At 34.6% G+C, this 12,193-nt stretch overlaps 1 protein-coding gene across 1 annotated transcript in view; it reads left to right on the top strand.

The window, feature by feature from the left end:
• The window catches only part of LOC130228366 (fibrinogen C domain-containing protein 1-like), an 85,207-nt gene that overhangs the window by 25,585 nt on the left and 47,429 nt on the right, over window positions 1-12,193 (top strand). The window contains exon 2 of the mRNA XM_056456802.1: window positions 10,000-10,083. Within this exon, the coding sequence (XP_056312777.1) occupies window positions 10,000-10,083 (84 nt within the window). The remainder of the gene's footprint in view (window positions 1-9,999; window positions 10,084-12,193) is intronic.

Raw genomic sequence — 12,193 nt, 5'->3', positions numbered from 1 at the left:
CTGCTACTCACTTCTTGGATGGAAGCAATCAGCCTTTTAAAAGCTAAAAATTGTCTCTTTGCAAAAATAGCGTTTGCAGTATTATGCAGATTGCCACCTGTCACTACCCTGATGACACTTGAAAGCAAGAGGTGTTCTGGTTAATCACATTTTCACAGGCACAATTACCACCGTACTTGTACCAACTGTTCATTTTCAGAAAAGATAATCTCACTCTTGTTGTATTCTCACTGAAACTGTAGTTATTTTTGAACAATGGTGAGGTCAGAAGCAGTACAGCTTTAAGAAATGTTTTTTTCTATTTGAAATTATTCCTTTGCAGCGTATGGCATATTGAATTGCTAAAAACTGACATATGTCATAGGCATAATAATAAGAGTCTATTGCTGAGATGTTTGAAAACAAAGCATGTGAGCGTGCATTCAATTACAGTTTTTGTTATGCCATAAATCGTCAATTGCATTGTTGAACAACTCAAAGGCTGAATTACTCACCGTTGCCCACACATGACACCCTCTTGAGAGAGAGAGAGAGAGAGAGAGAGAGAGAGAATATTTTGATTATTCAGATGCTTTCACCGCAATCTTCATAATGACTACCTTGGAGCTGCTAAAACAAATATGAGACCATTAAGGTCTGTTGTCCTGGTCCAGCAATTTTTCTTCAAGAGACCTACATTTAATGTATGACGCAATGAGGTTATTTTATTTTTAGCAATATGATACCATAATATACTCTAAAATCGCTACTTTGCAATTGGCTCTGGAGAGTCCTAGCCACCCGCATTGCCCTGAAAAGAGTTTCTGATGGCATGCGAATCAACACACAGCTTTGGAGGTTAGTAGCTACTTTAAAACACACACACACACACACACACACTGGCTCTGAGAGTTCTCTTATCCACCCACTGTTAGGTAGGCGTCTTCTCTGATGCTGAGTGTTGTAGAAAGAGTGAGAGTAAGCTGGGATGAGTGGAAGCAATAGATAGAAGAATGACAGACGGGTGAGAAAAGAACATACGTGAAAGGCACAATATTGAAATTTAAGGTGAAAATTAAGCTTTGTTGTTCACTTGAAAGTGTGAAAGCCTCTTTTCTCACTCCTCTTGTATTCAGAGAGCGTGGCTTTGTGTGTTTTCCCTTGACTGTATTTTCTGTACCAAAGAATGTGTGCTTTTTGTGCTAAAAGTTGGGGATTATGTATTTGGTGTCAAGGGTTTTGAAACATTTTAGTCAAGTAATTGTCTCCTTGAAAGCATTTTAGGGCTTTCTGGGCTTATTGCTAGAGTAATTGAGTGCTAAGTGTTGTGTGTGTGTGGGTTGCACAAAGACTTTGAACTATGTAGTTGTTTGCAGTAGGTCTTATGACAGAATATTTCATTGCCCCTTTACATTTTTTTCATTACTTCATTCATTAATTTTATAGTGTTTAGGAAACAATAATGAAGAAACAATTGTTTGTTTGTTTGTTTTTTGTTTTTTTGGTTAATGCTTTAGTTATTAAGCAAAGTGGTATGATGGTATAGTTACCACAGAATAAATTGTCAACTGTAATAGATTATTTTTTTATTAATCCACATATAGTGTGACATGTAAATAAGAAGTGTGGCTAACATGTGTACTGCTAATAGAATGATTCTGTGTACTATATCCCTCAGAAAGTGTCTGCTGACTGACAGCCTCAAAGCTTAATTCTGTATCTGCTCTAAAACTCATTTTTCTTTAGAATATTGCTCAAAATCAGCCTCCTGCTGTGTCTGAGTGTTGGCCCTATGGGAAAGTCATTCAGGGGCTGCTGTTTTACAATACAAAAAATAGTAAAAAAAAAAAAAAAAAGAGAGAAAATAGTTAATTCCATCTAGAAACAAAGCATACAATAATTATAAAATCAAAATCTGATTTAAATTTATTGCGAGACACTAAAGCGTAAGGGGAGTAAAAAGTAGGTAACACTTTATTTTGATGGTCTATTTGAGTGTCTGTAGACTGTCTGCTTAATATCTGCTGATACTGCTCCTTCAACAGACATTTAACTGAAATTAACAGTTTTAATAACCATAACAAACTTTGCAAGTACATGTCAACTTACACTAACCCTAACCCCAACCCCGATCCCAACCCTAACCCCAACCTAAGAGTCTACGTATAATATAATGAGAATTAGTTGGCATGTAGATGCAATGTAACTTAAATTCAACAAACGGACCATCAAAATATAGTTTGACCAAAAAGTACTCTGTGAATTAACCTGTGAATTGTCACTTCTCCAAAACACACAAACAGAAAAGATATTGGCCAACAGGAGAAGATAAAGGTCAAAAGGTGTTTAATATCAGCACTATTGTGCATGCCTACTATATTTAAAATGAAAAAAAAAAGAAATAGGATGAAAATGGAAAAAAACGTCCTTTTCATTTCTGAAGTATTTATTTTATTATTTAGAATAAAATAAAAAAGTTTTATATAAAATGAAAAGTAGAAAAAAAAGTGTAAAAAAAGTATTTTTACTATTAAATGTAATTAAGTAATGCAAGAAAATGCTATAAACAAATACAAAGCTTAATATATTTTTTAAATATAGCCTATACATGAAAAGAAAAAAGTCAACAGCAAATAAATAATTGTTTTACAGTATACACTGTTTAAGCAGTATAATTGTGTAAAGCTTTCACACATTTCAATGTTTCATAATTTTAGTTTTCTTTGAATTAAAAAGGCAAAATGTTAATAATGATGGTGGTGATATTCATCACAGCATTAGTTTGTCATGAGAATAACTGGTGCCACTGTCAATCTTGTTATCCAGTATTATCAGTCGCTTGCTAGCATGAAATGCATGAGCTTGTTAGGAGAAATAAATGAGCAATAGAGGTTGTGTGATCCCTCAACTGCACAAGCAAATGAATGCAGCTGACCACTGATTTGTCAAACTGACTTGCAGTCTTTGCTACTTTGGTTTCATTTTGCAGGAAGTAATGAATGTCCTTCAAGGAAATGTATTGGAGTATAGAATTTATTGAAGAAATGTACTGTAGTTGAATAAAAGTCAATGTTGCATGAAAAATTGAAAGTCAAGTAAATTACTGACACTTAATAATACTGATAATATTGTAAAAGAAAAATGTTGTGTAGAATAACTGTAATCAAAGATTTTTGGTCACTATTAAATTCCCATTGTACTGAAAAACATGTTATTTGAATGTCTTATTTCATATACTCTGAAGAGTGTTAGTTATAAAGTATTTTACATTTTATGTCAAAAATAATAAACATTTGTTAATCTTACAAAACTTCTGAGGGGGTGGTTGAACACTAGACACACAGTAGCATTATTTATTATTTATTATCAAGCATTATTTAAGGCATGTACAGTGACTGTCTTTACTATTGTATATGGTAGGGCAATATTATGTATTGTCTGTAATCATACATAATCTCTGGATTTAAAAACAAGCGAAGAAACTGAAACAAATAATAGAAGCATTGTATTGCTCAGACAGATTTAACCTAACATGATTATTAAGTTTTCAACAGCAAATAAATAAAAACTGCCTAACATTATTAAATAAAATATTAAATCCACGAAGATATATGCAGTGTCAATGTGACTCAATGTACTCAATCTGTGTTTTCATCTCTGAAAGCCTTACATTTTCTCAGCTTTTTCAAAATCTCTTTTTATAGCGTGCATTCAGATATTTTTAATGCATTCTCTAGATTACATTTAACTCTCGGTTCGTTTATTAATCCTTGAAGGAGAAACCTCAAGTCAGTATTCAATTTTGGGCTGCCATACAAATTGATTTACTTTCTGAGATAATATCTGAACTTATGAAACTATCATAACCGTTAACGGTCTGCTTTATAACCTTAAACTAGACGTGATTACATGATTAGCATGAACTCATTGGCTTCTCAGTGGGCTGAAATGCACCTCTGTGGTCTAGCGAGTACTTTGTGAGGTGTCGGTTCAACTCGAGGCCACTTGACATTTAATGATTGCCAAAGAAATCTCAGGCCACAGCACTTTAAAGATCGCAAAGCTGACCACAATTTTGAGACCACATCAAGCGATCATTATTCCAAACCCAACTTTAGACAGAAAATACATCTGAGATACAAGTGTAGTTCCCTTTTCCCTCCCACTGTGGTCATGGTGTTTACAGTTTGTCAATGATTTCTTACATATTTCCAATAATAACATCATGTATGGACAGAACAGTGCTCGCGCAATTGATCCAAAACCCACAAGCTTTTGAGTCCCATCAAGTATGTCCCTATAATGGAGTGAAGTTTTCTCTCTTTTTCCCCGAAGTAAATAACCCTTATTGAGTGCAAGAGGAAACCAGGACAATCCAGTTTACCCATTTATGCTTCAAAGCTCCTCCAGTTCTTCCCCTCTGATAGCATCAGTTCACACATGCCCGTGGCCTCGATTGCCCTCCAGCATCTCAGTGGTGGATCTCTTTGTGTTTGTGTATGCTGTCCTTGGAGCATCCTTCTATCTCATTTTTTTGAAATAGGCATCACTTCTCACCCGATAACATTCGGGGTGGATTAAAGTTGAAGGAGCACCCAACCGCACACATCCACATGTTTGTTTTCCTATCACGGTTGAGACTTTCCTTTGACTTCTCTTGCTTTTATACTCAGTTAATCATATTTTGCATCCCCTGGCCTTAAATCTGACCTTCACCCAAATGTATTTTCACATTTAGATTTTAATTAAAACTTTATTTAGTGAGTTTAATAAACGGTTTTCCTCATGTGGATCGTAGTGTACTGTTGGTAATTTCAGGTTTTACTATACTATCGAGGGTCACGTTAGCACAAAAAAAACCCTCTTTTCAACTTAGGTGAGTGTACAGAGGAAGGAAAGGTGAGCCGGAGCAAATGAAAATGAGACAAGAGATGGAAAGAGAAAACGAGTGATAGAGAGTTCATCTTCGTGGTCAGATGGTATTGATTCTCATGTTATTACATGCATTATTCACAGGAAACTCTCCTATGTATGAGTAGAGATAGATACACAAGGGGCATTGCTTGAGAAATCCATTCGTCTTCCTCACTGTTGGATGTCTGTGCAATGTGCAATTTAGTTTCTTTGTCATGGTTCTAGTTGAGATTATTGGAATCCTCAAGGTGTTTCTATGACTATAAAACAACAATGATATTGAAGTAGTGAGATGGTTTGGTATACAGTAGCATTGAGTTTGTGTGTGTGTCTGTGTGTCCACAAATATCCCCACAAGTGTAGCAATGTCAGTACATTTTGAACTGTGGGGACATTTTATTTTGAGAAAACAGCTCCTTAATCAAACAGAATGGTGTATTTCGAAAATGTAAAACTAAATGTTTCTCTTAGTGCCAGGACACACCCTGCTGAAGCCAAGCAACTAGCACCAAAGGAAACTGTGATGTTGCTTCACGTTGAACCATATCTGCACCAAAAAGATGCATGTGAACACACCAAACAGACATAAGCCGGCTGAAAAGAGAGATGCAATCTGTGCCTGCCCAAGAGGATGTGTCGTTTCGGTCTGCAGAGGGCAATAGTCTGGTTTCTGTTCTGCAAAGGAAACTTGCACAGACAAAGCAGCATTTAGTACCATTATCACAGTAGTTGTCACTCGATCATATAAATATGTCTGATTTTCTAATAATCCCATATTGTTTGCAAATATTTAAGAAATGTTGAGAAATTACAGTTGGCCTTTATGTGACCATTTTTGGCTTGAATTGTTTACGTCACTTCACCATGTCACACTTGTGCTCTGATTCATTGCTGAATAACCAGTCAGAGAACTCTTTTCAGCCGATGGCCAACACTGATTCTACATTCTGAATTGGGCCAATGAGCTCCGACATTAACCCTACATTAGGCAACATGACTGATGGACTGACAAAGCTCAACGACCAACCGTCTGCTTGGTGTGTCCCAGCCCTTGAGATTGGGATTAGGGGGTGGCCATTTAAGATTCTTCATCTCCATTCATGATTGCAAATTTGAACATAATTTTAATCTAAGCATTATTTCCTGCCATTCCATTGGTTTTTCATCTTATCGTAGTTTCGAAATTTCATTCTTGGAAGTGCTTCTGTTTTATGTTTTTGTTGTCCAGTGTGGGGACAGTAAAACATTTTTTCTTTTCAACAATCTGCATTTATTGCTGTGATAGCCAAGCTGATTTTTTTTGTTTGTTGCTGTAATAAGGTAGATTGTATAAGATCATTTATATAGATGATCATATATATATAAGCCTTTAAATGTTTTGAAAAATATCTAGTAAAATATTATTTACTGTCATCATGGCAAAGATCAAATAAAACAGTTATTAGAGATAAGTTATTAAAACTATTGGGCTCTATTTTGACGATCCATGCGCAAAGCGCAGGGCTCAAAAGCAGTTAGGGCATGTTGGAATCCACTTTTGCTAATTTAAGGATGGAAAAATCTGCTTTGCGCCTGGCCCATGGTCTAAAAGGGTTGAGCTTATTTTCTTAATGAGTTATGGGTGTGTTTTGAGAATAAACCAATCAGAGTCTCATCTCCCATTCCCTTTAAGAGTCAGTTGCGTCGCGCCATAGCCCATTTGCTATTTACATGACGAATTTATAATTTACATTACAGCGTGAGAATGAGAGATAAGCCTCCTCATTATTAACTTTCACTTTCACTCTCGTGGATAAGGAAACCTTGTATGCACAGACATCAATTTGCCCATAAATGCCCACAAATATTTGTTTCAAAACTATTTCTAAATTCAGTTCTAATTTCCAGCAAACGAATAAATGAACAATAATAACGAGGTGTGTTCAAACAACTGAGTTATATCTAAATACACATGCTATGCCCCATATGGTGTAAAACCTGACAGGTGGGCAAATCTAAGCTTGTTTTTAATAAAACAAATATACATATGCATATAATAAATAATACTGCTAATAATAATAACATAACATACATAAGCAAATTGTTATGAATAAATTGAAAAAGCCCCCCGAGATGAAGAAGGCATGAAAGTTTGATTTTTATATTTATGTAGGCTCGAAAATAATATGTTTTGTAATATTTTAATCCTTTATATTTATATCCTATAGGCTATATATCATTATTATATCCTATATATATCCTTAATATTTTAATTATTTTTCATTTGTAAAGATATTTGCGTATTGCTGTACACCCTGTCTGTATTAAGCAATGTGTAAGCCAGGCGCACAACTAACAAGCTCTGCGCAGGACAATAGACCAGCTTTCATCTGATCGATTTGAACCTTCCATTTAAGTTTCTCAAAATAGCAACACACCAGCAATGCGCCTCAACACGTTTTTTCAGACCAGAACGCCTATGGGCGCACATATGAGCGCAAATGCATTTGCTATTTAAACAGTGTGGTGCAAAACGTCAAAACAACTCTTGCGCCAAGCTGAAACTAGCAAACAACTATTGCGTCATGCCTGGCGCCGCTTTGCGCCAGGAGTATGATAGGGCCCATTATGTTTAGAAATGTGTTGAAAAAAATATTCTCTCTGTTAAACAGAAAATGGGGAAAAAATAAATGGGGGGCTATTAATTGAGGGGCGCTAATAATTCTGACTTCCACTGTATATATGTATGTATGTATGTATGTATATATATATATATATATATATATATATATATATATATATATATATATATATATATATATATATATATATATATATATATATATATGTATATATATATACAGTTGAAATCAAAATTATTAAACCCCATTTGAATTTTTTTCTTTTTTAATTATCTCCCAAATGATGTTTAATAGAGCAAGGCGATTTTCACAGTATGTCTGATAATATTTTTTCTTCTGGAGAGTCTTATTTGTTTTAAATTTTTGGTTTTATGGTCAAAATTATTAGCACCTTTAAGCAATTTTTTTTTTTTTTAATTGTACGTTGTAGTAGTCGGTCTCTTTGTTGTTATTTCAGTTTAATTAAGCATTGCTGAATATATGATTGCTGATATCTTGTTATCTCATTGTGGTAACATTAGAGGGATTTTATGTTGCATGTGAAGTGAAAGTGAAAAGACAATGAATAATAAGAATCATCTGAAAAAGTAATCTATGTGAGGCTATTTTTGGTGAAACATGATCAAAGCAAGATTTGCATGTTTCATCAACAGATATTGTGTCTCATTAAATAAATCCCAATGATCCCTTTCAGAACACAGATCCTGTCAAAAATAATGGTTTTATATACTGGGTAAAATACGTAAAAACTGGAGCACATTTTTTCATCTTACAGTGTATTTCCTTTCTGTTTCATTGTTATTTTCCTTCTTTTTTTCTTTTTCTCTTTTATTTTGTTTGTATCTACCGAAACAGCAAAGTCTAGGCTGCCTGAAGGCTCTGATGTGAGTACAGGTGGTCTGATCTCCTCAGGCTCTCTGTTGCCCACCTGCACGCTCTGTTTCATCACTTTTTTTGTCACTTTTTTTCATCCTCTCCCAGCTGACTGGCATAATTCAAAGCTTACGGTGTGTCTTCAACTGAGAAGAGAAATGAGTGTAAATCTTTTACACCTAAATTAGCTTAACATGTAGTCAGCTTTTGTACTTTCACTAGAAAGACCAGGAAGATAAATATGATACTGAAATACATTTATTTAGCAAAGTATAATTTGACAAAACATAAGATTTCTTTGGCAGAGGTCTCATCTGTAGCTTGAAGATTGAGCTTGTAGATCCACCTATGATTGCTAAGGACTAAGGCAGGGGCCAACCTGGTGGTGAAGGGGAGGATGGTGGATCCATACCTAGAGCATTTTTCTACATAATCATTGGTTATGCATGTATAATGTGAAAGTTTGAGTGTCTACATGGCAGGTGTAGAAAGATTTAATAACTGCACAGATAAGATAGTGAGGGATTTTTGCTCGGAAGCATATTTAGTCTAGAAGTACAGTAGTCATTACATATTAATTGCAATAAATAAATCAAATGACAGAAATGGCAAGTAACATGCAACATTTCTTTAGTATAACATGCACCATTGAGTTGTTTAATTAGAGACTGTAAATATGTAAAAGTGACTGGTAAACAGAACCATCTCTGGAGCAGCATTACAGAGATCCTAATGTTTCAGTGATCTGATTCTGTTACCATATAGTCAAAAGCTAATGCAATATTGTCTACTGTTATTGCTCAGGGCATAAAAAAGAAAATCAGATAAGTTTCTTATGAAAGTGTATACGTGACCTTATGTTTTTGTCAGATAAGAGGAGCTATATTACTAAAAGGGCATTATTAGAGCAAATGGATGATTCTCATGCCAGCTCAGCACACACACACACACACATACAGCCTTGTTTGACTCCAGTAAGATGTCTCTTAGACTTCTAATGTTTTATATCAGTTTTTAAAAATGTTTTTTTATTTTCTTTGTCTAAATCCGACCTCTTCCCCTAATCCCAACCTGTGCACAACATTACGTTGAAATGTATAAATATGATTCAGCTGATTTACTTCTTCCTATTAGTGAGAACACACACATCACTTGCTATTTTACAATATAATTTAAGACATGTGGCCATCACAATAGCTAGATATGTACACAGGCACACACACACATGCACGCACGCACGCACGCAAGCACGCACACACACACACACACACATATGTTGGTATTTGTGGTTTACAAGGACTAGGTGTAATGTATTTTATACTGTAAAATTTGCTTTTTAAATTACCCTACTCCTAAACCCAACACTTACAGGAAACCTGTGGCAAACGTTCAATGTGAAAAGACTCCATTTAGTAAGGACACAAGACATTTCCTCGTAAACCACCTTAATAAAGTTCAACTAGGTCATATCGATGTTATTATACAAATTTCTGTCCTTACCAACAAAACCTGTATACACACACACACACACACACACACACACACACACACACACACACACATATGCCAAAGCATCACTTTATGTAGTTTTATGTTTGTTTGTTTGATGCAGACGTTCTGTAAGTGTGTGCCCATCTCCTCTCAGCTCAAACATCGCTGGTCAGACTCAGACACAGTCAGACAAACAGCGCCCAAGGTAAGGGCTTCAATCTCTCACACCATTAAACTTAAAGTTTGATAGATCATTAGTTCCTGGAACTACTGGGGCAAATAAAGTGAGGTCCAAAAAATTCAAATCTGACTGAAAATAAACCAAACATTACTGGATAAACATTGATTAATGTTTGCAGACATTCTGACCCCTCGGTAGACTAATGCATAGGCTTGGTCTCCTCAATTCAGTCTCATCCTCCCCCAAAGGAATCTTGTAGTGAGAGATGAATATATACAGTATCCGTGGACTGAATCATCTCTTAGAAAGAGAAAAAAACAAAAGATGGACTCCTGAAAAGTATTTTGCTCTATTATAGAGACCATTTGCTATGTAAACCTTTCATGTCTGTCTTTTAGAATTGCATGTTTGTGATTGTACCAATAAGCAGTCAGTCACTATCACACATGCGCACACACATTTGGCCTCTACATTTCATCAAATTCCTCCCTGTGTGTCATCCCTCTTATGGGTTCATATATCTCATATCCACTGAAGTGTCATTGCATACTGAATATCTTATGCAAATACTTTTTCCAGAAACACCCTTCATCTGTCTGGGTGTTGAAATTAAAATTCAAGTGAATGCTCCAATGTGTTAGAGAAAACAGATTTTGCATATAGAAATGCTCAGCCTATTTATGGTGCTGTTTGTGTTTGGGATAACATGTGCATGCTGCTGTGTGTGAGAGTTTTCGTAAATGGACAAAGACAGAGACACTCAGAGTGATACTCAGTATTGAAGTTGTTGCAATCTTCATTAAATAAAATACAATAAGCTAAATTAACTATCCATCTACTCTACCAAGGCCCAGTTGGAGAAAATCAACAATAGAACATGTGAAAGAAAGAAAACAATGGTGGTTGATCTGCTGAGAAAATGGCTCGTACACTATAGTCCAACCCTCATTACTGCCCTCAGCCTTTTGAGTGTTTGCTGTATGAATCTGCTTTAGCAGTTTTTCATGTACCATAGTTGAAGCAGCTGTTCAAGAGGAGAGTGCCTAAGGGGTATTACTGGATTGGTTTGAATTTAGAATTTAAGCGCATCAGTCATAATGTACTAAGAGAAACATTACTTTATTTAGCCAGTGTGAACAGGCGACATGAGTAAATATGAAACGTCAGACATCAGTAAATTATGATGGACCTGGAAATCTACATCATTTAATGGCAACTGTGTTTTGGTTTCTTGTCATCCATCCTGGCATTTTAGTTTCTTATTTGTAACGTTTATTAGAATGTAATAACGTAAATGGTAGGCCTCTCACAATAATCAATATCGCACAATAAATTTGCATGACCTCAATCATTTTTAGTAATGCAATATTTATCGCCCATACATAAAAAACAATTCTAGCGACATTTTAGTTTATGGCACAACCTCTCTATCTCTATTGGAGGTGTCAGTGTCGATATGGGTAAAAACACTGTAGTATTTATTATAAATTACTATAGTATATTTTCATGTGTGTGTCTGTTTTTTTACCTTGCACTTTGTTGTTACCATTTATTATTATTTATTTAGGAAATGCGTTTTCACATTCTGAATCCAATGGCTATTTATTAACTTGTTAAAATGACTATAATTAAGTGAAATATTCTTAAGAATAAATATTATTGTGTTCTTTGGATTGTGATGATATTATATTGTTATTCTGGCATTTTATAATGAGTGACATAAAATGGTTATATAATGACAGTAATATAGTTTATCGCAATATATTTTGGTGCGATATATTGTACAACAAAAAACTAGATATTGTGACGGGCCTAGTAAATGGTAAGGCATAAAAACATTGATACATTTCTAGAAATACAAAAAAATAATGTGAAATAATGTTTAAATTTAGAACAAATAAAAAAATAATAATTTAATTAGAAACTGTGGTAAAAAATGCAGTTATAGCTACATTTCAATTGATCAAAATTCTTGAAGAGTAAAATACAGCAGTTTCCACAAAATGCTAAGCAATTTCTTTATTTTTGAACACAAATATATTACATTTATATTATATTATCATATTTTTATGTTTGTATTAATATATATTAAAATTCCATTTCGTTTTTTCTATTATATAAATATAATATATGC

This window comes from Danio aesculapii, chromosome 5 (assembly GCF_903798145.1).
Source record: "Danio aesculapii chromosome 5, fDanAes4.1, whole genome shotgun sequence".
Taxonomy (NCBI): Eukaryota; Metazoa; Chordata; class Actinopteri; order Cypriniformes; family Danionidae; genus Danio; species Danio aesculapii.
Note: the sequence above shows the minus strand (reverse complement) of the source record. Positions and strands in the feature narration are given on the sequence as shown.